Source organism: Clytia hemisphaerica, unplaced genomic scaffold, assembly GCF_902728285.1.
Source record: "Clytia hemisphaerica strain Z4C2 unplaced genomic scaffold, Clytia hemisphaerica genome assembly, whole genome shotgun sequence".
Classification (NCBI taxonomy): domain Eukaryota; kingdom Metazoa; phylum Cnidaria; class Hydrozoa; order Leptothecata; family Clytiidae; genus Clytia; species Clytia hemisphaerica.
The window spans coordinates 125,087-148,517 of NW_027104203.1; the positions used below are offsets into that span (position 1 = coordinate 125,087).

Genomic DNA, 23,431 nt, shown 5'->3' on the forward strand with positions numbered 1-23,431 from the left:
GGTAAGTCTGGAGAGTAAAACAAATAAAGCTCCTACATTTAAAAAGGCTTATTGATAAGGATAAGACCAGCTTTTTTACACTTAGTACCCTAAAGGTACCATTTGATTGACCTGAAATTTATAACACACCACCTCTCATAGCAGTTAGTACCCTAAAAGTACAATTTGATTAAGTTAAAATTCATATTACACCACCCTATACAGCAGTTAGTACCCACAAGGTACTAACTACAAATTCCAAAAATCAAATTTGACCCACCATGGTACTAACCGCCATGATGACTGGTACCAACTGCATGAGCCCCTCCCTGAACTGAAGGCAAACAATTCAAGGTCAATGTTTTTGGTTTTTCTGAATGACAAATGTATAGGAAGGTTTACTGAAGGCAGCTTAAAGGTAGGACTATTTATTTAAAAGATATGGGCAAAAAATACACTTTTTCCGGTGATAATTAGGATTTTTACTTAGAAACTTTAATTCTGTTACCCCATCCCACGCTGCCTTGACATGAGCGAACTATGTTGGCCACCTCTCCTGAAAATTTCAGATCAAAACAAAAAAGGAACAAATTTCTTTGACTCAATGAAAATTGGAAAAAGTAGGTTTTTTACTGTTTCTGATCCTAAAGTGCTATTTTTTGGTAAAGCTATGCAATTCATATCATGTTTGGATTTCTAGAAAGCTTACCCATTCATTGTTAAAGGTTTTATTTTTACATAAGTGTTTTTGTTTCATATCAGACACATATTTTATATCAGGACAGTGTCTTGCTATTGTAATATTATGCTGATATAAGCAAAAAATGTTTTTCTTTTCCTCTTTCTGACTAATCTTGCTCCACATTTGTGTCAATCCAATGTGAAAAAGCTTGTAAATTAAAATTGATGAGTCCGCAAACGATTTCACTCTTATTTAAAAACAAAACCTTTAATACATTTTTTATTTGAAAGTAATTGTTTCATGGAATAAAAAGATACAGTTAAATAATTTTTGAAAGAGAAAGACAAATGTTGCGTATGGAGAGTGAGAGGTATAGTCCTCGGGCTAAACTCTACTTCAAGAAAATTTGTAAGAAGAACCACACCAAAAACATAGAAGAAATTGCAAAAATGAGCAGTTAGAGGCCCTGTATCTAACTGTATAAATTAGATTGTTTTGTAGAGGTCAATAGACCTGAAATACACATCTATAAATTAAATTAAATTTTTTTCCAAAATATTTTGCCAAAATTGATTTCACATTTCCAATTTTTACCCTACGCAACAAGCGTGTTGTAAGTTTGTTTACATATATGACTCGATTTTGCTAGTCTACATTAGTCTACAACAAAACTAAACGAGGCACAGTTGGTCTACCTTAAAGGAAAAAATGTTTGCAGAAAGAATGTGACAGCAATTTATTTAATTTTTTGTACTTTTCTCCTGATTAACAGCATATCGTTGAAGAAATTGCCATTACTTGCAATTTTTATCTTAAATACCCAAATGATTGTTTTTTCATTGACATTGTATTTTTTGAGGTCCTTAGTCCAGATAGATTTTTGGTAATTTTATTTTCAATTAGATTTTCATCCAATTTTTTTGTGTGCAACGCAACGACACCTTTTTTAAGAGCAATTTTTGGTTGTGCCACAAAGGTAAAAGGAGTTACCTCAGTTTGCTTAGCTGTTTGCTTAGCTGTATAATAAAAAAGAACCAAACCAAATAATTGTTTTCTCACCTTGAGTTTTTTAATGTTCCTTTTAGATGTAACTACTATTAAAATAATACGATCATATTACCTGAAATTAAACCAAATAAAGATGTCAGCTAATTTGGAAACCTGGCTTGCAGAAGAGAATTCAATTGTCCAAAAGGCAGATAATGAGAAACAAGTCTATTTGTATGATTGGCTAGATCGATTGATTGAATACTTAAAAGGTGGAACTGCAAGTAATGTGAGTCCTTATTGTTCTTTGATAACTTGGAAGCTGTTCTTATCATTATCACTCTATATCTAAACTAATTTAACATTCTGTGATTTCCTGTGATTTCAAACATTATTTCAATGGGGAACTACTTGTACTACTAAATTCAGAACTTCTAACACAGGAACAAAATATCAGACTCTTGTTGTATGATTAGCTTCTTTTTGTTAACTTCAGAGCTTGAAATAGCGATTGGATATCAGACATTGGCCGACCCAAATTGCTCTTTGTCCAGCCCAAAAATCATAATTTTCAAGCAAAAGCAACCTTGTTTGACCCACTTGAAGTCATTATTTCGAGCTTTGTAACTTGAATATGAATCATTTAATTTCAGGCTGAAATCAAAGCTATTCAACCAAAAATTGTTAACTCTCTACACAAACTTTTGGAAATAAATTGTAGCCCTGCCACACGTCAACAACTCGGAAAATGCTATGCTACACTTTTCAATGTTGGTACGACAATGGGTTTATTTGAGACTGTCAATAAGTTTTTTGACATCATCAAGACTCGAGATGACTCACCTAGTCACATGGCCATCAAATTGTAAGTTGTTTTTTATTTTTTCTCACTTTTCCACATTTTCTGTACGTAAAAATAAAGAAATTGTCTTAAAATGTCATCTCTTGATGGAAATGACCTGAAATTTTCTGCACTTGTTCCCTTTAATGTGCAAAAATAGAAATTCCAAAAAAGTTATTTTGTGACTAAAACCCACCAGTAAATCACTCCAGGTGAAAATTTTGCTTCCAAAAAGTCACAAGGACCATCAGCGGGTAGCTAAAAGTTCTTCCAAACTCAGATTAAGCAAAGTTTGAGGACCTCTAAAGAAGTTGCCTAACCTAAATCAAAACATAAATTCTTTTATCACAGGTCTGCAATATGCTGTGTTGGGGATGTATACCAGTCCCTAGGAAGAATGGTAATTACACATAAAAATATTCATGCTTTTTATGGACTTGCTTACATTACAATCTTTTAAAACATGACTTTCCATCGGTCATAAATTAAAAAACTATGCCAATGGGTTTTTCCAGAAAATGCTCGTACATGGGGGGGGGGAGGTAGAGTATATAGTGTCCGAGAGGGGGTAGTGAAAATCTACAAAATTTGCCTTGCTCTGTTTTAGGGTAATTTTGAATGCCCAGGGGGGTCAGTTAATGCTTGTCCAGGGGTTAGACATGCTGTCGGGGGGGGGGGGTCAAAAGTTGCAATGTCCAGAGGGGAGGAGTAAATTTCCAAAAAGTGTTATTTCCTCCACCTCCCATATTCAAACTTTTTCTGAAAAAGTCCGATACAGTAGTGCTCTAGAAGCCACCAAGACAAGGAGCGAGGTGCATTTTTTAACCCTCTGTTGAATCTCGAAAAATATTAATATAATGAAGATCAGTTAATTGTAGGGTTTGTACTCGGAAGAAAGGATAGTTTGAGTCTTTTAGTCTTATATTGTTCTTCTTTAATACTGCTTTTAATTTTTAGGTTGGAACTCTTTTTGACGTTGGTTTACAAAGTTTGATCAAACTTCTCTACAAAACTGAGGTTAGTAAAAGCTAGACCAGGCTTATGAGACCATTTAGTTTTCCAACTAAGAAATGTACGGAAATGCTCCCTTGTTGGTTTATTACTTCTTTTAATCACATTTAAGAATATTTGCAGTGATAAAATTGTGCCAATCCTCCTTCCTCATCAAGTGTTGTATTTTCTTTCAAGAGCTATCATAAATATTCAGTCAGTTATTATTTTTATAAAATGGTTAAATTTTTTTCTCAGGTCCAAACAAAATGTGAGATTTTGCTTTGTATGCAGAAAATGTTGCTTGGTTTACAAAATGCAGCTTCATATGGCTACAAAGACATGTATAAAGCATGTAAAGTCTGTTTGGTGGATAAAACAATGTCCGTTAGATGGGCAGCTGCCAAGGTATTTATATCAGACCAATATCTATCTACATTAGCTCCTTGTGAGCCAAAGAGTACTAACACATAGAGCCAACATTTTATGGAGTCTTTGATCTCATTTACTCATGTTATGTCTCTGATACTATCATTAGTCGGTAGAAGTTTCAAGGCAAATCTTTGTAATCTGTGTCATAACGATCTGATACTGGTATTACTAGTTCAATGTTACTTACTACACTCCCCCCCCTCATTCCTTAGTGTGCTTTGGAGCTTTCAAAACATGCTCATTTCATGTGTACCACCGACCTGGAAAGCATGGTTTCTATATGCTTGAAAGCTCTTGATAATTCAAACTATGATGTTCGTGTTCAAGTTTCACAACTGCTGGGTGTTTTAATGGCTGGATCACAAACTCCAAACACTGAGAAAGGCAGCAAAGTGAAGAAAATCTCCATTGAAGATATGTTTTCTCTGATGGCTGCTGGTTTTTTGAAAGGTAGGAGTATTATTAAGAACTGTGCTGAAGGATCTCAAGTCTACAGGAATGAAAGGATAATTGTTGTGTTGTTGTTGTTTTTAAAAGTTTTACTATTTTTTACCTGTAGCCATACTTTCTTGTTTTTTGAAGGAAGTTTTTCAAATTAGCTTAATTAAAAGTATTGTTTTGTCTTTTCGTAGGTGGTCTTGGGTTTTTGAAGAGCGGTGAAATGAATGAAAGTCGTGAGATACGCGTTGGAGTAACTCAGGTATCTATTAGACCTATCTAAAACAATTCAAGAGACGTTTAAATTCAATATTACACAATGGTCATAATGGTATCTCAAATATCTGTATCTGTGTAAATGTGTGTGTAAATGCAATGACTTCAAACATTCCACATTCGACCCTAGAAAACTCGAACGAAGAGTTTTCAATATAAAACATTATTTCTTACCTCCTCCGTTCACTTAGCTCATTACTCAGGATCGATGCTTTAGGTTTTCAACATTTTATACATAAAAGATATTTACTGCCCAGTGCACCAAAACTAATCCCACCGCAGAAAGAAATAATCATAATATGATCTCCTAAAAATCTTGGGTTCTTATTGCAAGAATTTAGTACATAATAATGTTGTGCTATTTTTATTTAAAGGCTTATGTAGTTTTCTTTCGTGAAATGGGCGTCAAATGGGTGACAAAATACTTGTCTGGTGTCATCATTCATATTCTTGAGCTTGCTGCAAGTCAAAAATCAAATTCCACTCATATTGATGCTGTTTACGCTCGAAAGTGTGTTTCTTTCATTTTGAACTCGGTTTTGTCTGCCATGCTACCAGAGCGATCTCAAATCCAAGCTGTCAAAGAATTGTGTAGGATCATTGTCAAACAGATGAATCTGATTCATGAGACAATCACTTCTGCTAGTAAAAGTTCCGATATTGCTATGAATGTTGAGGTCACTGGTACACAGCATGTCTTGGTTTGTGCTTTACGTGAACTTGGTAACCTGGTCATGGGTTTAACATCCTCTTTAAAATCATGTTTTGATGAGACGATCACCGAAGCTGTTTTCTCCACTTTGATTCATCCATCTCCAGCTGTTAAACTATCTGCAGCTTGGTGTATTAGAGCATGTGCTATTGCTTTACCATCAAATATCACGAACTTGATTGATGGTTGTTTGAAGAAAATTAATTCGTTGAAGTCATCACCAGAGGCAGTCACAGGTTATGGATACACTCTTGCGGCCATCATTGGTGGTCTACATCGATGTCCACTTGGCATACCTTCTGGAAAAGCACGTGTAAGTTCTCACTCAATATTTTAATAACAGGAATATCTTTTTTTATAATATAGAACAAAGATTCATTGTTTTTTTTTTTTTCGAACAAAAAATGATTGTGATAGCTGCTGCTATACACCTGATCTATGAATCTCTTTTATTTTAGCCTCTTTTTTTTGATTTCATATCCTTCGTTTTTCATTTAGTCTTTATTTTTGATGACAACGAATATGTTGGACGATGGTGGCAAAGGTAACCGGTTGTCGATGGCCAAAATAAAAACTGGATGGGTCCTGCTCGGAGCTATTTGTACCATGGGTAAGCATGGTGGTTTTGATTTTGTTTCTCTACATATTTAAGTAGTGAATCTGTAAGAATAACATATTTATGAGAGCTTCTTTTTTAAGAAAAGGGTTCTTTTAGTTCAGGAGCCATAACATATTCGATTTTATTTTACCGATTTACTATGTTCCTTTACATCGTATATTACAGGCCCCTCTTTTGTCAAGAGTTGCTTGGCTAAAATGATTCAGCTCTGGACATCCGTTTTCCCTGACGGCCCTGACATCGATGCAGAGAAAGGTCGTGGTAGTCTGAAAACGTGGCAAAGAACGTTGGAGAATCGAGCTGGTGCATTATGTTGTAAGTGATTTTTTATATTTTTGATATCTCTTCTATACGGACCTAATTCCTTGAAAGATGCTTCTATTCCAGAGTCCTTTTATAATTATAATACCTGCGCGACTTTCCTCAAATCGTGATGCAAATTATTGAATTATTTTTTTTTACTCCTGCTTTCAGCGCTTAATAGTTTTGTGATCAATTGTCGAAGTTTATTGGTACCAGATGTGTTACGCAAAATCATGATTCCAATTGAAGCTGCTTTATCCTCACTTTCAATGTATGTTATACGGTGTTGAATTCTATCACTCTTAGGTTCCAAATAAACGGGCCCCCCGCTTGTTAATTTTTCGAAAATTTTCCAACCCCCCGGACCTTATTAGGACCCCCCCGTTTATTAATCTCTAAGAATATTTTCAGCTGTCAAAGAGTAGGCCCCTTATTTTGCTCTAAATAGCCTGATTCTAGCCTATTTTTACCTTATTTTTGGGTTTCAGAAGTACAATTTCCAACCCCCCCGGCAATTAGGTCCCCCCCGTTTATTAAAATCTAGAAAATTTTCCAACCCCCCCCCCCCCCCCCCCGTTTATTCGAGCCCCCCCCCCCCCCCCGTTTATTTGGAACCTAAGAGTAAGAGGGTCAAAAAGCCTTTACAAAAGTTTCTCCAGCATGGTGCTTTCTCCCCACTTTCTAAATACATTTTTTTTACTAAACCTTAAAAACATCAACAATGGTAATAATCGAGTAATTTTAAGAGTTCTTATACTTAAACATTTTAAAACAAAAACAATTGTTTATCTTGGTTCTCATGGAATGCTTTTATCTCGATTCCTCTTTCAGGTTTCCATTACTCCTAAAGGTTCATGGTGGCCAACTACAAGTTTCCATCGCATCCTTCAAATGTAGATTGTACTCCTTACTCGTCAATTTGCAGCCGACTTTCTTCGAAGGTTAGAAAAAGTTTCTCTGACATATACCTAAATCAAGGTTCAAGAAGTGAGGTTAAAAGTCATAAATGTACCTTAAGGGAATGAATTTCGGCGGGAATTTAATTTGGCGGATGAAGGACTTTTTGTCCAAAAAACGCCATTAAATAAGAAAAAAACCTGTTTTAAAGCCTGAAATGGAATGGCACACATTTGGGTGAATAATGGCCTGGATATCCAAACCGTAAACTATTTCACCGTCTAGTTTTTTATAATCTTGTCTCTAGTTTACGGTATGCGCGTGCATAATTTATGGAAAAAAGCTGGCATTGCAAAATAATATAAACAAATGAAAATGAAAACACAGGTTCATTTCTAAACAAAATGGCCGAGGAAAGGAGCCTTCAATGTGGCTGATGCTTTGATGTAGTTTAAAGTAGTAAAGTTTTTTTTGAGTTTTTAAAAGAGGTTTTATGGTGAGTTAATTATGTGTGTCTGCCTAGGATTCCAAAGTTTTGATAGTCTGTCAACAAGGGTTCACTCACAGGCAGTATCAAACAAACTGTATCAGACTTTTTTAGTTGCACCAGACTCTAAAATTTTAGAAACTTTGTATGTTGAGGTAAGAGTTTTTTTTCTGAAATTTTGAGTCTGGATACCCAGGCTAGGTGTATAAATACAGTAATTTAAATTTTTGGTGGATAGCTGTAAAAATTAACTTTGCTGGATTTTGACCAAATATGCCAAATATTCGTTACCTTCTTCTAGACTTTGTCTCTCTAATAGGATCGTTCACACCACTTATCCGTGATTTGGTTGGTGAGTTTACCATGGCTGATCGTAAAGGAGCTGTCACCACTTCATTACTTCAAAAACTTTGTCATAAAGATGACAGCATTTTGTTGGGTTCTTGGATGCAGGATACAGACCATAAAGATGTCGAGGAACAGGTTCGAAACCAATACGATAATATATTTCTCTAAAACACCCATTATTATATAACTATGATATAACTATGATATAACCTTTTTAACCCTGGAAATTTTAGAATAACCTTTTACCCCCTGGTAAGCCCAGAAATTAGTATCATTTTTCATTTCAGCTTCAAGTGAATAGTGCTTCAGGTTCAGGAGCATTTGAACACGATTCTTCCTGCATCTATGGCAAATATGAGGTACGATCTTGATCTTTCTTAACTGTTTTCTTCTAAATGTGTTAAACCCTTTGATTGTTAAATTACTTTAGTCGAAAACAAAAAACGTATTTAGTCGGTATATTGGAAATTTCGAAAATTAGTAAAATGTGTTGCCGTAAAGTCATTCGACTAATCAGCTCTCGACATATATTTACATTGACTTTAATTATGCTGACTTTGCTCGAAATTCTTTACACAAGAAATTTAAATTTCCTTCAAGGATCACAATGTACCGGGACCTCTACCATTGGGCGTGGCCGTAATCGATGCAGCTATCTCCTTATTCGGTCATATATTTCCCTGTGTGTCCAATAAACATCGAGGTCAACTGATGAGTCATTTCAACGAGTGCATAGTCAAGAACAAAGGTGTCAGGCAGCAGGCAATTCAAACTAATATCTTCACGGCTTTTCTTGCGGCTTTGAAGGTTGGTTTCTGCTTTATTTAATCCCTACAATGATTTTCTAGATACTTTTAACTTAGCTTAATCCACATTTTGAGAACTTTTTGCTTATCAGTATTCAAATTAAAAAAAATATGTGATAATCATCATCTTTTATCAACTGTTATCATTCTCTCCTTTTTAGAATCTAGCCGAGAATAAATCATTATTCGGTGAAAACACTGTGCGGATGCACGCTAGCTCGCTCGTTCAAGAAGCCCTCGCTAACACAGACAATATCCTTCGTTGCGCCGCCGGTGAAGCACTCGGCCGAATGGCGCAAGTCATGAATGACACAAACTTCGTTGCTCAAATGGCTCAAACCAGTTTCGAGAAATGTCAAAAAACACCGGATGCTGTCATTCGTACCGGACACGCCCTAGCTTTGGGTTGTTTACACCGCTATGTGGGCGGGATGGGCTCTGGACACCATTTAACAAATAGTGTTTCCATTTTGATGGCGTTAGCCAAAGATCCAAGCTCTTCTCTGGTGCAGGCAAGTTAATATAAGCATTCGCGAAGATTTTAGATCGCATCCCACTTGAGAATATTTTAGGGAATTATTTTTACTAGCAATTAAAAAATTAATTTTTATGAATCAAATCTCCCAAATCTTTATGGCTTTGAGAAAATATCGATTTTAAAATGTATTCTTTTAGATCTGGTCACTTCATGGATTAACTCAAATTGCCGATTCAGGAGGTCCCATGTTTCGAACATATGTTGATCAGACGCTGTACACTGTCACCAATTTATTGCTACAAACTCCCCCGTCTTTGACTGAAGTTCACCAATGTTTAGGGAAATGCGTGGGCGCGTTAATTACAGCTATCGGTCCAGAGTTCCAAGGTTTGTTGATCTGGTTATTTTGCTCTTAGAACGCTCATTTCATTGCGGAGAAATTAAGTCTCCTATGAAAAACATAGTAATTATGTAGGAGTACAAATCATGTCCAAATTTCTTCCGGGTATTTGATATAAAATAGAAAGTCCAACGAGTCTACTATAGACACATTTAAAAGTGCGTTGATAAAATCAACTATATATTTCTAATTTTCAACTTTATGTTAAAGTCTGTCCAGATATAATTGGCAGTGGAAACAAAAATGCTTGTAACTTTTGATAGTCAAATATAATTATAGAAATTTTTTTTGTTTGTTTTAGAGAATCAAAAGCGCTATATTTGAGTGTATTTTTGGTTGAAAAATTCGCGATTTTTAGCGGTTAAATTTGCGATTGTAAAAATTGAGCTTTTTTTCTACTTATGCTATAACGTTCATTTTTACACCAGTGGTAGTTCAACCTTAGGTTAAGAAGTTTGTTAAATTTCAAGGCGAACAGAAAAGTACTTCGGAAGATATGAGACCCGAAATACGCCTTGGTAGCACTTTTCTGTGAAATATCAAATCTCCAACTTATTACTAAAAACGGGGGTTATGTTATCTTTTTTGAACAGTGCAATTAAAAGTTGGAAAGTGTTTTAAGTGTTGGTGCATTGGTATTATTGGTATCATTGATTATTTCGAAACGAAGTGAAATCACAGTATAATTATTTTTATTGAAAAGATAAGCATGAACTTATATTGCCTTTGTTATTTTTAAGTCATTAAAAGAACTTTGCTAATTCACAAACACTAAACACAGTTTGGCTATGAGGTCATTAAAGAGATCGTAAAATGTGTTATGATCGAAAAACTGTTTTATCATATCACTACCCCCGTTTTTAGTAATAAGTTGGAGATTTGATATTTCACAGAAAAGTGCTACCAAGGCGTATTTCGGGTCTCATATCTTCCGAAGTACTTTTCTGTTCGCCTTGAAATTTAACAAACTTCTTAACCTAAGGTTGAACTACCACTGGTGTAAAAATGAACGTTATAGCATAAGTAGAAAAAAAGCTCAATATTTACAATCGCAAATTTAACCGCTAAAAATCGCGAATTTTTCAACCAAAAATACATTCAAATATAGCGCTTTTAATTCTCTAAAACAAGCAAAAAAAGTTTTCATAATTATATTTGACTATCAAAAGTTACAGGCATTCTTGTTTCCACTGCCAATTATATCTGGACAGACTTTATAAAGTCTGTCCAGATATAATTGGCAGTGGAAACAAAAATGCTTGTAACTTTTGATAGTCAAATATAATTATAGAAATTTTTTTTGTTTGTTTTAGAGAATCAAAAGCGCTATATTTGAGTGTATTTTTGGTTGAAAAATTCGCGATTTTTAGCGGTTAAATTTGCGATTGTAAAAATTGAGCTTTTTTTCTACTTATGCTATAACGTTCATTTTTACACCAGTGGTAGTTCAACCTTAGGTTAAGAAGTTTGTTAAATTTCAAGGCGAACAGAAAAGTACTTCGGAAGATATGAGACCCGAAATACGCCTTGGTAGCACTTTTCTGTGAAATATCAAATCTCCAACTTATTACTAAAAACGGGGGTAGTGATATGATAAAACAGTTTTTCGATCATAACACATTTTACGATCTCTTTAATGACCTCATAGCCAAACTGTGTTTAGTGTTTTGTGAATTAGCAAAGTTCTTTTAATGACTTAAAAATAACAAAGGCAATATAAGTTCATGCTTATCTTTTCAATAAAAATAATTATACTGTGATTTCACTTCGTTTCGAAATAATCAATGATACCAATAATACCAATGCACCAACACTTAAAACACTTTCCAACTTTTAATTGCACTGTTCAAAAAAGATAACATAACCCCCGTTTTTAGTAATAAGTTGGAGATTTGATATTTCACAGAAAAGTGCTACCAAGGCGTATTTCGGGTCTCATATCTTCCGAAGTACTTTTCTGTTCGCCTTGAAATTTAACAAACTTCTTAACCTAAGGTTGAACTACCACTGGTGTAAAAATGAACGTTATAGCATAAGTAGAAAAAAAGCTCAATATTTACAATCGCAAATTTAACCGCTAAAAATCGCGAATTTTTCAACCAAAAATACATTCAAATATAGCGCTTTTAATTCTCTAAAACAAGCAAAAAAAGTTTTCATAATTATATTTGACTATCAAAAGTTACAGGCATTCTTGTTTCCACTGCCAATTATATCTGGACAGACTTTAGTTTCATTTCTTTTTTAAAAGTTGGAAATTTTTGTCTTCAGATACATCGAAAACGGTGGTTCGGTTCCGGTTGTTTTGTCTAGCCTCTTGCTCTATCATGCAAAAACATCCTGATTCTTTGGTGCGATCAGAGGCTATACGCTGCTTACAACAATTACACATGTTTGCGCCTAACGTCGTCAACCTCAATATTCTAATCCCACACTTGTGTCACCAACTGCTAAGTCCGCATTTGATCTTACGCAAATCGAGTGTGGAATGTTTAAGACAGTTAGCTCATCGTGAGGCCAAGGATATTTGTGACCTTGGAAGAAAGATTATTAATGATAACGAAGAAGTTGTGAAGAAAATGTACGCCTCAAATCGGGGACTGGAGGGTAAAAGTTTAATTTAACTTGTTTTTTCTTGCTTTCTTTAACTGTAGAGTCGAAATTTCACTTGGATAACCCGGTAATCTAGGAACATGGGAATGAGTTGGACCTTTTACCACTCGTCTTTCTCTCCTTCAAAATTTTCGGGAAATCTGGAATTCGTCGAGAAAAAGAGCTTTGAATTGGTCAGCTCTATCTACAGCTCTTCTTCTCTCTCGATGGTACTATTCAATACTTAGTTTTTTTTAAATTCAGGTCTACTGTTCAGTCTTTTGGACGCAGAAACTGACCCAAACATGTTGAAACACATTCGTGAGACAATTACATCCATGTTGCAAGCATTAGCGGATGGAGACCTCAAACATTGGTTGGGACTTTGTAAACAAGTTCTTTTGGCTTCCAATGTCGACGATGATCCTCCCGAACCTCAAAGTGGTGAGTTTTTCTTTCTTTTTATATCAAATGTATATTTACTCTGTATCGGTTTTGGCATTTTTATTGTGTATTCTTAAAATATCCAATGGCTGTCTTTAATTAGATACTTAAGTCAAATATCAATGGATGAAGAAATTGTGACATCTTTTTTGGGCGAATTCATAATAAAACTCGAACGAATTGACAGGATTTTTTAACCATGTGGGAAATCTTTTTGAGATCCGCTTGTTACAGATTCTACGGCTGACTCAAAATAAAATTAGAATTTCCGCCAGTACTGGAAACCCCGTATAAATAAGACAGAATCAGAATGGTCTGAAACTCAAAAATATCCATGCCAACGTACTCAAACAAAATGAATTCTTGATATGCGTAAGTCAAGATGACGACATATTTTTTTAAAGGAAGCACTCGAAAAAAGCTGGATTTTGACCTCCGTGTTTCTATTTTTAGTAACAGAGAGGGGTCAAATCCCGGATTTTTTCGGATGTTTCCGCTAGAAAAATGACTTACGCATATCAATAGTACTGATGAATAAGGTATTCTGTCTTTTTTATTTTACCAAGGTGGAGGAGGTGACGACGATGAGGAAGGAGCTGTTGTCCTGTCCAAGAAAGCGGATGATAAATTGGTCATCACTCCTAAATGGCCCACACGTGTCTTCGCCATGGAATGTATTCGAATGATACTCCAAGTTTGTAAAAGCCACCAGGAACATGTTGATTTGGCGCTCGCTCGAAAGATGAAAGAGGAAAATAGTTCAGGTAAGATAACAAATTTGTAACCTCTTATTCTTAACTGAAGTTATTGTCAAAGGACCTCTTTAGGTAACAAAACCTTTTGAGCAAGCCCCCCCCCTGCAAGTCCTAATCACTCCATCAACTTTCCTTTTATGATACAAGTTTGCTCTATCTATTTGAGTTATAGAGGCTCCACTCCACTGTATTATACAAGTAGATTTCATCATGGTTATGGTCAAATTAGTTGATCTTTTTTGCTTTAAAGAGCTCAGTATATGTTTCAGCATTCGAAATATTCGAAGAGAAATAGGGTGGAAAGGTCACACATCAATATCAATATTCTTATTTCTTTACCTAAAAAGCTGTATCTAGGGAGGGGGGTTCGAGTCGGCTTTGTTCAGATGACGGCATATCTGAATTGTCAAAAGTCGTTCAATTGACGCAATCAAAGATATGATGCGAGACTTTAACGTCATTCGGTCTTAGTAAACTTGTTCCTTTGAAGTGGTAAAGTTGATACAAGGTTTTTTATAAGAATAACTTCTATGAAAATATCAGGATGAGATTTCAGAGTTAGAACAATAGGTCTATTGTTTAGAACAATAGAAAAATAAGAATAATGCTCACACTCAGCCAAAGTAATTATTCTTATACAAAGCGTGTAGAAGATATATTAATACCTTTTACAAGTGAATGTTTATCAATTCTTTCAGCGGAATACTTGGTGACACAGTTAACGGAGTTGGTTCGTATTGCGTTCATCGCTGGTACTTCTTCAAACGATCTTCTCAAACTCGAAGGAATGAAAACTTTACAGGTTAGTTGTTGTAAATTTTGAACAATTTTTCGTCTGATTATATTTTTATCGTACAAACCTGCACAATGTTAGCCTATACTTGCCGTCACCCGCGTTTATTCTACGCAATTAACGTCTATTTTCACTTTGCGACTTTTTCGAATGTTTTGAGCCCAGGTTTTCGGTCTCCAAACATTCGATTTTTTGACGTCACTTTAAAAAAACTGGCTCTTTAACTTTTGAAGCCCTTACATTAGAAAAAAATAGAATTTGCGTCAAAACACTCGAAAGGCTTCTATTTTTTAGAAAATCGTCATAGTGGAACTCAGTAAGAAACGAGATGAAAAATCCCGGTTTTTAGTGAGGTGCTCGCTAGCACAATGTTGCTGATAAAAATAAAATTCATTTGTTTTCGGCTTTATCTTAAACCATGTATAATAATTTAGCGTGTACAGAACCTGATCCACAGAATTAGGTACCCCACAAAATGCAGGTTTTTAGAGAATTTACTAAAAAATTCAACTATCAAAACCAATGATCATTTGAATTATTTTTGTCAAAACTTACCCAAGATACAACATAGTATGAACAAAGAGTAACTGAGTATCTATATCTGCATCCTGGGGGCCAGGGACTGTAACTTTAAACAAATTCTAATAGTCAAACCACCGAGAAAAGACTTGTTATCGTCGCTTTTTATTTTTCTCAAAACATTCAAAATACAGGATGTAGTGATGTTGTTCGCAAAGTCTCCTGATCCTGACATTTCCGGTCACCTCATTCTTGAACAGTTTCAAGCACAAGTAAGTTTTTTTACGTTGGCTTTCTGTCTTTTTTCAATGAAATAGTATCATTCAAGAAACCTTCCTAATAATAATAATAATAATAATAATAATAATGATATATTTCCAAAATTTACATTTGGCTCTTCACCTGAAAATTCTGTATATAATATATGTGCAATGTCTAGAAAAAAGTTGTAAAATAACCTATAGAAAAAAGCGTCCCCTAATTATAAATTGTTATATTTTTGAATAGGAATATTTCTTAAAATGAATTACTGTAAATCTTTTAAAGTAAATCACTAATGAAAAATAATAAAAAACTGTTTAAATTTTTTAATTGTTGACTGAGCAAAATTAAATTATATCTACTGTCTCTTTTGTAATTTTAGGTTGGAACAGCTTTACGTCCAGCATTCGCTGATAATATTCCACCGGATGTCACTGCTATGGCTTGTGAGGTAAGCTTTTTTACCGGTTTTCAGAAATTTCGAAACAAGTAAAAGATTTCTGTCAGGTTTATAGACAAAGAAAATTGGTGTTTTTGATATCAATTGTTAAAGCTACTTGCATACAAAACATTTCTTTCACCGACAGGTTTGCTCATCGTGGATTGGTTGTGGGATATCACGTGACATCAATGACGTCAAAAGGATCCAACAACTTTTGGTGCACTCACTGGAGAAGATTGGGACGAGCCAAGAAGACGAACAACACGCCGTCAAAAGAGAATACAGTGAAAGCTCGTACACATTGGAAACGTTAGCTGTCTTGAAAGCATGGGCACAGGTATGACTATCGAACCATTTTATTGTTTGCTTTACTGACATTCTATTTGCGACTGACTTTTCTTTGTGGAAAGATATGAGATGTAATGGGGTCTGCGAATGCTGAGCGCTGTCCAAAACATTCAACATGGCGTCTTATGACAAGCCAATTAGCACACGTCGCAAAGACCTTTCTAAAGCGTCCAACAAACCGAATTTATACGGAAAAAGGGGAAATAATTTTCGGTTTCCACACGAGGGAAAAACGCATAGGATTAGTAAAAACTTGGCTTTGGTCGAAAAAAAGATTTTCTTTCCTTGCAAAAAAACTACTTTTCTCATTGAAATTCTTATATTCTTCATTTTCTTTGTCCCATCCAATCAGATTTACATTGCTGCAGTAAAACATGGTAAAGAAGAACAAAACAGAAAAACGCCCTTAAAAGCTGATGAAGACGACGATGAAGGAGACGCCCTTTCACTATCGGGCGGATCGGGTGGTGGAAACTTAATGGAGGTCATTATAAAAGATATCAATCAACTGGTGAAATATTGGTTGGGCGTGGCGCGTGATTATGCCGTTCTCACTTTACCGAAGCAATATTCTTCACAAATACCTAATAATACTGGAAATTTTTTCAGGTTGGTTTTAAATTGAAACTGTACTTCTTTTTCGTTTTCGAATTTGATAATAAAGCATTCTTTGTCGTAGTCCTTTTTAATCGTTGATCTAGTTGATATGAAGTCGTTTCCATACTAATTATTTTGTAAATACAAAATGGATATGTGAAGATTTTAAATCTTAGCCAGTATTATAATTTTAAGAGCTTAGGGCCTGCTTACTATACTTCACCCTAATTTAATGTTTCAGTATAGAGAGATCTTTTTCATTAATAAATAGCACGGAGACATCATCTATGGTCCGTCCACACTACAAACAATCATGGCCACCTATGGTTCATGCTATCTCTTTGTGGCTTTCCTCTGTCGCCTTCATCGATGAAGAAAAAACTAAAATTGGCGCAGGTATGATTCAGTTAACATTCTTGAACAACACCAATATTTCAGTATACTTCAAGGTACTTATTTTCGCTTATAAATTTTTGCGCATGCCGAAACTTTCATCGATTTTTGGGACTTATCACAAAGTTGCACGAAAATTTGGTTCTTTCAAAAGCGCTAAACGTTGTTGATAAAATGATAACGATTTTTGCTGAAGAATAGTCTCTATCTACGCATAACAATTTGTTTTCATCCATCACAGTGGACGAATGCCGAATGAAAGTGTCAATGGATTCTAACATGGAAAAAGAGTTCAATGAAATCAACAATGATCGATTTGATTTGATCTCCGGTATTTGTGTTGAAGCAATGTGTTCACCTCTCTCCTCATATCCTGATGGGACAATGGAAGCTTGTATTTGTTCCATGGTGGCTCTTCTACACTCTCCTTACGGGCGTTCGCGCGTTGCATCCAATAAGGTTAGTCATGATATGTTTGGTATTGAGAATTTCAGTCAACATCTTCAAGCCTATTGATGAAAATTAACGAAAGAGTTGCCTATACACAGGAAAAAATAACTGTAGTAGCTTCTTGGTTTAATTCAGAGATAGATTTTTTTTCGTGCGAGCTGTTAACAGATAAGGATAAGGAAATACATGTTGATAATTGATCATGGCGTTCTAAATCTAGATTTAGAACACCGTGTAATTGATGTATAACAGAAAGATGAGTTTGATCAATTGAGATGAGAATGCCAGATCTGATTTCACCTCAACTCTTTCTTTATCCTATTTTTCTTAGCAACTTGCCATTGAATTGCTGATCGTTTCACATCGTTTGCTGTTGACCAGCGAAAGTACCATCGTTCAAAAGAACATTCTCGAAATCATCGAAAAATGTGCAATCGCCTTCCACGAGAAAATTCAAAAGTCAGAAGACGGGGGTCAAGATACAATCGAATCTGAGATTGTTGCCAAGAAAAGTGTTGTGTTTAGTTTGTTGGAAGTTTGCACTTTCCTGGTCAGCAAATATGCCAAAGATTTGGTTATCAGCTCTGGTTTGTCTACGGGAAATGTGTCAAGAAAACCAGGTGATTTTATCGCTCCTTGCTCTCAATCAACCATTTTGTGCAGTTTTGTGTTGTATGCATCAATGCCTACTTAGAGCACTTTACACACGCTTATTCTGTTGGCCCATTTTTGAAAAACTCCAAGCAGATAAAGGCCGGTCTCCACTTTTGCGCGAAAATGAGCGAAAACTTTTTATCAGCCGTTTTTGCCTGTAACAAAGATTACTTCATTAAAAAAGTTTCGAGCGAAAAAATAAAAAGTTGAAAGAAGTTCAACTTTTTAAATCGTTACGTCAGATTTGACCAATGACCTTGCTTCATTTTTCTACCGACCAATGACCTTAACTTTAAAAAGTTTTCGCACATTTCGCGCGAAAGTGGAGACCGGCCTTAAGGCAAAATCCACCTCAATCCAACGAAATCCTTAATTTTGATTTTTTTTGAGAGTTATTTTAGTCTAATTTCAGCTTTGTGTCGACTGACAAAATAGGGGAGTTTCTAAACGTCGACCAGATGTGACGACCACGACCGGCGACCACGACCAGCGACCAGATAAATTTGGGTCATCGACTTTTTTCTCTTCTTCCAACGTAGAGTGTCTCTCCTAATCATTTGAATATATTTAATATTGAAGAGTAAGCTCACCCCTGTCTCATATAATTAAAACCACGTACCAAATACATAAAACAACCATTTCGACGCTCTTGGAGCTGGATTATCAATTTCTATCCTTTTGTATTATCAGTATCACAATAATTAGTGGCACAAAATTTTTTGAAAATGGTTTGAGAAGCTTTGTATTTCATCATCAGATTATTATTTCTGTCGAAATTAGTCATTTTGTCAGCATAAAGACAATAGAATAATTGATTAGATTCATATCTCTAAATCTGGCCTTCCCAATTTATTTCTACTGCCAAGTATCCATTCATACTAAAGGCATCTCATTCAGCATAATTAAGATATTTGGTTTAACAAAGCTTACAAACATCATACTTAATGACCCTGTCAATATTTTTGTCAAATAGTGTCACTTTGTCAAGAAAATGACTGGTTACTTCAAAGGTCACTTTTTACTATTCTTAGGACTTGATTTAAACATTCTCTACGGTGGAGAGAGCAGATAAACTCGAGAACCCAAATTTATCTGGTCGCCGGTCGTGGTCGCTGGTCGTGGTCACCATTTCTGGTCGATGTTTACAAACTCCCGACAAAATAGACACGACAAAATGCTCTTCAGCATCTAGCATGTGTGCGATGTAGTGTCATACCACAATGACTGCTGCTTTACGTCAAGTTTGCCATGTTTTTTTTATATCATCAAACATTTTCCACATGTAACTAGGGAAAACTAAACTCACCAAAGACGGTAATAATATGTAGGATCACATAATTAATGTAGACCTTTATGTGGATGTCTGAGGAAAGTTATTAGGTATACAATCAGTATAAATTCGCATCTTTATAAACCTCTGCTATTTCAGCATTCACTTGCGATTCTATGAAACTGATGGCGACCATCTTATCCATTCTCGCATACATTCCTAACCTGTGCACGCCAAGTGCTTCTTTAGTATGCTTGCCAACCGTTATGTTTTTATCGACTACCGTGTTGAAATACATTGCAACAAATGTCAACGATGATTTCATTGAGATCGATCAACTCAAAGAAACTTTTGGACAAATCTGTAAAAGTTTTAAGATTATAATTACCTCGAAACATACCAAAGATGAGACGAGCAGTAAAGGATGGTGTAGCCTCATACAAAGGTATTGTTTATCTTTTCATAACAAAATCGATCCTCTTTGAAACAAACCTGTTAATTTTCCAAACGAGATCTAGTAAAATCTTATGGGCAAACGCACTATTTCGAAAAATAATGCATAATACGTATATATGGTATAAATTAATTGTTTGTTTTTTTCGCAATTTCCAAAGGTTTGCTATTCTTTTCGTGATTTTCGTGATTTATTTTCTGACTTTCGAGCTTCAAACTGTTCTTGATTTGCTCTTATGACTAAATTAAAATTGTTTATATGGATCTTTCTATAAAAATATGCTTATTATATTCTCTTACATTTCTCTTAATTTTTAGTGCCATGTTAGCCATTCTTCAAGTACCGACCATTTGTCCGGACTATTCATCAGTGTCCGGTCCTCACTCACCGGTCTTGGTTTTATGGGAGAATATTTTGATGTTGCTTTCCATCTTCATATTCCAATCACCTGTCGAGTGTATCAGCAAAACTAATTTACTGACCGATGCTATTCAACGATTTGTAGGGGTGATCAAAAATGGACATCACAAGGTTTCTTTTTTATATGTTCTACGGCTCCTCGTCCTTATTCTAAGACCATGTTCAGACGTTCCGTTCTGAAACGGTTCCGAAGCACGTGTGGACGTCAAAATTCGAAACGGTTTCGCTCCACTTTTTTCATCGGAACGGAACGGAACTGCTCCGTTTTCTTGCTCCGAAACGTTTCGAAACCAATGTGAACACACTCGATCCGTAACGAAAATCATACCGGAACGAAACGGAACAGTAACGTGTGAACATGGTCTTACTCTTAGACCATGTTCGCAAGTGGCGGTTTCGTTTCACTCCGAAACGAAATGAAGCCATTCTATTGGTTAGAAGTGATGTAAACTTGAATGTAACCAATAGAATGGCTTCTTTTTGTTTTGAAGCGAAACAGAACTGTATCGTGTGAACGTTACTTAGCATTCTTTATTCTTACTTTCTTACCCCTGTCAGCTCTCGATATCATCCAGAAAATAATTCATGAGGCTCTTTGATAAAAATATGGATTTAAACTATCTTTGCTTTTGTCTCACAAACTGCTACATAACTGTTTGATTTTATTGCTCAAACTTCCATCGTCAAGTTTACTAAAAAATTAAAAATTATTTTTTTGCAGTGATGTAAATGACATCAATAATTTGATTAACAACTCTTTTCTCTGGTGTTTTCAGCTTCGTTTATCATCATTCAAATGCTTGGAATCCCTGATGAAGTCCGAAGAACGTTCCATCTCACGGCCTTTCATCGTCTCCTGTGTCCCTGAAATTGTCGCTCTTTTAGAAGATGCCCAAGTCAACAAAGTAAACACGGAAATTGAATTGTTGAATTACAAAGAATCAATCACTGTTTTGGAGCTCACCCTTTCCTTGATGACTGAAGGATGTAAGTCTGACTGATATTATGTTTGCTTCGTTAATTTATATCCACCTTTTTTATAAAAACATGCACAATTTTCGAAGCCTTTGGATGTTCTCTTTGAGTTTTAAGAATGTTCTTAACATGTTCTTATTTTCACCATTTTGTGAGTATTTTTGTCCATTTTCCTAAGAAATGTTCTTAACTTGTTCTTAACATTTTGGCAATCGAAGCCTTGTGTTCTTATATACTTTGATCTTATAAAAATCGTGTATACGAATAACAAGAAAGATATGTTAGATTGCAATGACCAGTGGAGGCTAAACAAGAGAGAAATAATACATTTTGTATTTTCGTTTTTTTTTATTTTCTGCATTGGCAGACAAACAATGGTTCTCTTCGCCTTCAAAAAGAAATATGAGATTTAAGTGCCTAGACCATCCTGCATTAATTGTTTCAATTTTATGTTGATATTACTTAGCTGTTATAAGCTATATAAAAAAGGAAAAATCATAGGTTTATTTCTTTAATATTTTAAGATAAGATAATCTCAAAAATTGCCACAAAATGTTTCAGCGTACATGGAGTATAATATTAACTTCTTGTTGAGTTGAACTCTCATTCATCAGAAGAGTGCTTGACCAATCGGAATCGGAAGCATATATATACTATTGTCGAATGAAGTAATGAGTTTTATTTCAAAACTAATAGTTTCACGCCGTGGAGACGATCATCAGTTGAAAATAAAATTTAAAAAAACTAAAGTTCGTTTTGAATGTTTACGAAGAACAATGTACTGGCTTCTTTTGACAACAATTGACGTCAGTCTTTCGAATCGTGTTGTTTTAGCGTGAACTTGTTTTAGTCTGTTGAACTCCAGAAACGAACTGATTTCGAAATGCCGCCACGTGAACAAGTTCACGCTAAAACAACACGATTCGAAAGACTGACGTCAATTGTTGTCAAAAGAAGCCAGTACATTGTTCTTCGTAAACATTCAAAACGAACTTTAGTTTTTTTAAATTTTATTTTCAACTGATGATCGTCTCCACGGCGTGAAACTATTAGTTTTGAAATAAAACTCATTACTTCATTCGACAATAGTATAGAGTATAATATTATACAGTTATGACTACCTTAAGTGGATAAATTTTGGCGGGGACTTAATTTGGCGAGTGGGAAGGTTTTAGTCTCTGGTAAACTAAGAAATACGTGGTATTTTTTACTAAGAAATATATATTCTCCAGAAAATTTCTATCTTAAAAAGATTTCGTTTAAATTTGGCGGGGATTTGATTTGGCGAATGGCCGATTTTTTAAATTTTGGCGAGGATTTTGGCAAAATTCGCCAAATTTAATCCCCGCCAAAATTTATCCACTTAAGGTATTATAAACTCACAAAGACACCGTTTTTTTCTTTTCAGTGGATTCCATGATGGCTGTCTACATCACAACATTGGTGAACTTACTATATGACTCCAATACTCTTGGTAAAGCGAACAGTTTCTCCAGAGCTTTACATGAACACTGTATACAAAGACTTACAGCCACTGGACCGCTGTATCCGGACGCATTCAAAGCTTGTATGACTAGATCACCGGAACTCAAAGTGAAATTGACCGAAGGAATCAAAGCCAGCTCAGCTATCCGTAAAGCACCAGCCAAATCTGTGGCTGCAGCTCAACCGCAAATCAAGCTGAAAATGAATTTCGGCAATTTCAAATGAAAGGGTTTCAACCACTCATCTATATCAATGGCGTTCGAAATCCATGATATACAGCAGAGTCTCTTTAAGTCGAACCTCTATCACTCGAATGTCTCCGTAACTCGAACAAGTTCTCTCGTCCCTTCAGTTAAGAATGTCTTCTTTTATAAACTTTACTCCATAACTCGAACAAACAACAAGTCTCATGAGCGAGCGGTAACTTTGAATACATCTTAACAATTGATTGTTCTACTCTATTATCGATGTTCCGATTAAACGTGTTAAGGTGCTCTATCAATTACATTACTCGTTTTTTTGTATCAACACACTTATTTATTAGTTGAACAAATCCTCTTCCAGGGTGAACAGGTAAAAATTTCGCATTTTTTCGTGTAGTTAGGATTTGAAGCTAAGTTCCAATAGCTTGCTTAAAAGTTGAACTACAAAACATGCGTAATATGTCCCTTGTTCTACCGAGAAAAATCAACATGAAAGGGGTTGCGGAACGAGCGTTCCGTTTTCGCAAAGCGAAGTTTTGTGACTCAGGAAATTCAGCGCTCGCTGCTAAAAGCGATAAAAAAACATACTTTTGATTGCCTGGCTAAGGTTATTGACAAATCTTCCAAAAATGTAAAAATACTTTCGATTTACATAGGAAAAGGAATGAGAAAATTGCCAAAGATTACCTGACGGATTCGAT

The 23,431-nt window shown here is 35.3% G+C and overlaps 1 protein-coding gene across 1 annotated transcript; it reads left to right on the forward strand.

Moving 5' to 3' along the window:
- The first annotated feature begins 1,746 nt into the window (after nucleotides 1-1,746).
- On the forward strand, nucleotides 1,747-23,026 carry LOC136815298 (HEAT repeat-containing protein 5B-like). The gene is made up of 32 exons (XM_067071739.1): nucleotides 1,747-1,937; nucleotides 2,302-2,513; nucleotides 2,841-2,889; nucleotides 3,447-3,506; nucleotides 3,738-3,887; nucleotides 4,124-4,361; nucleotides 4,544-4,611; nucleotides 5,000-5,650; nucleotides 5,836-5,947; nucleotides 6,122-6,271; nucleotides 6,431-6,530; nucleotides 7,091-7,200; nucleotides 7,963-8,126; nucleotides 8,279-8,350; nucleotides 8,592-8,798; nucleotides 8,959-9,309; nucleotides 9,473-9,662; nucleotides 11,947-12,282; nucleotides 12,532-12,711; nucleotides 13,278-13,475; nucleotides 14,165-14,268; nucleotides 14,973-15,050; nucleotides 15,422-15,490; nucleotides 15,627-15,818; nucleotides 16,182-16,438; nucleotides 16,698-16,822; nucleotides 17,061-17,278; nucleotides 17,601-17,889; nucleotides 19,353-19,638; nucleotides 19,965-20,178; nucleotides 20,844-21,054; nucleotides 22,451-23,026. The coding sequence occupies exons 1-32, from the start codon at nucleotides 1,803-1,805 to the stop codon at nucleotides 22,750-22,752; spliced, it is 6,078 nt and encodes a 2,025-aa protein (XP_066927840.1). The 5' UTR covers nucleotides 1,747-1,802; the 3' UTR covers nucleotides 22,753-23,026.
- The last annotated feature ends 405 nt before the right edge of the window (nucleotides 23,027-23,431 follow it).

What these genes read in the sequence shown, in the direction of transcription:
- LOC136815298 (XM_067071739.1), top strand. Translation starts at nt 1,803, where the DNA reads ATGTCAGCTAATTTGGAAACCTGGCTTGCAGAAGAGAATTCAATTGTC. An exon ending in TACGCGTTGGAGTAACTCAG is followed by an intron (nt 4,612 to 4,999) that starts GTATCTATTAGA and finishes TTTTATTTAAAG; the next exon opens with GCTTATGTAGTTTTCTTTCG. An exon ending in CTCAAATCGGGGACTGGAGG is followed by an intron (nt 12,283 to 12,531) that starts GTAAAAGTTTAA and finishes TTTTAAATTCAG; the next exon opens with GTCTACTGTTCAGTCTTTTG.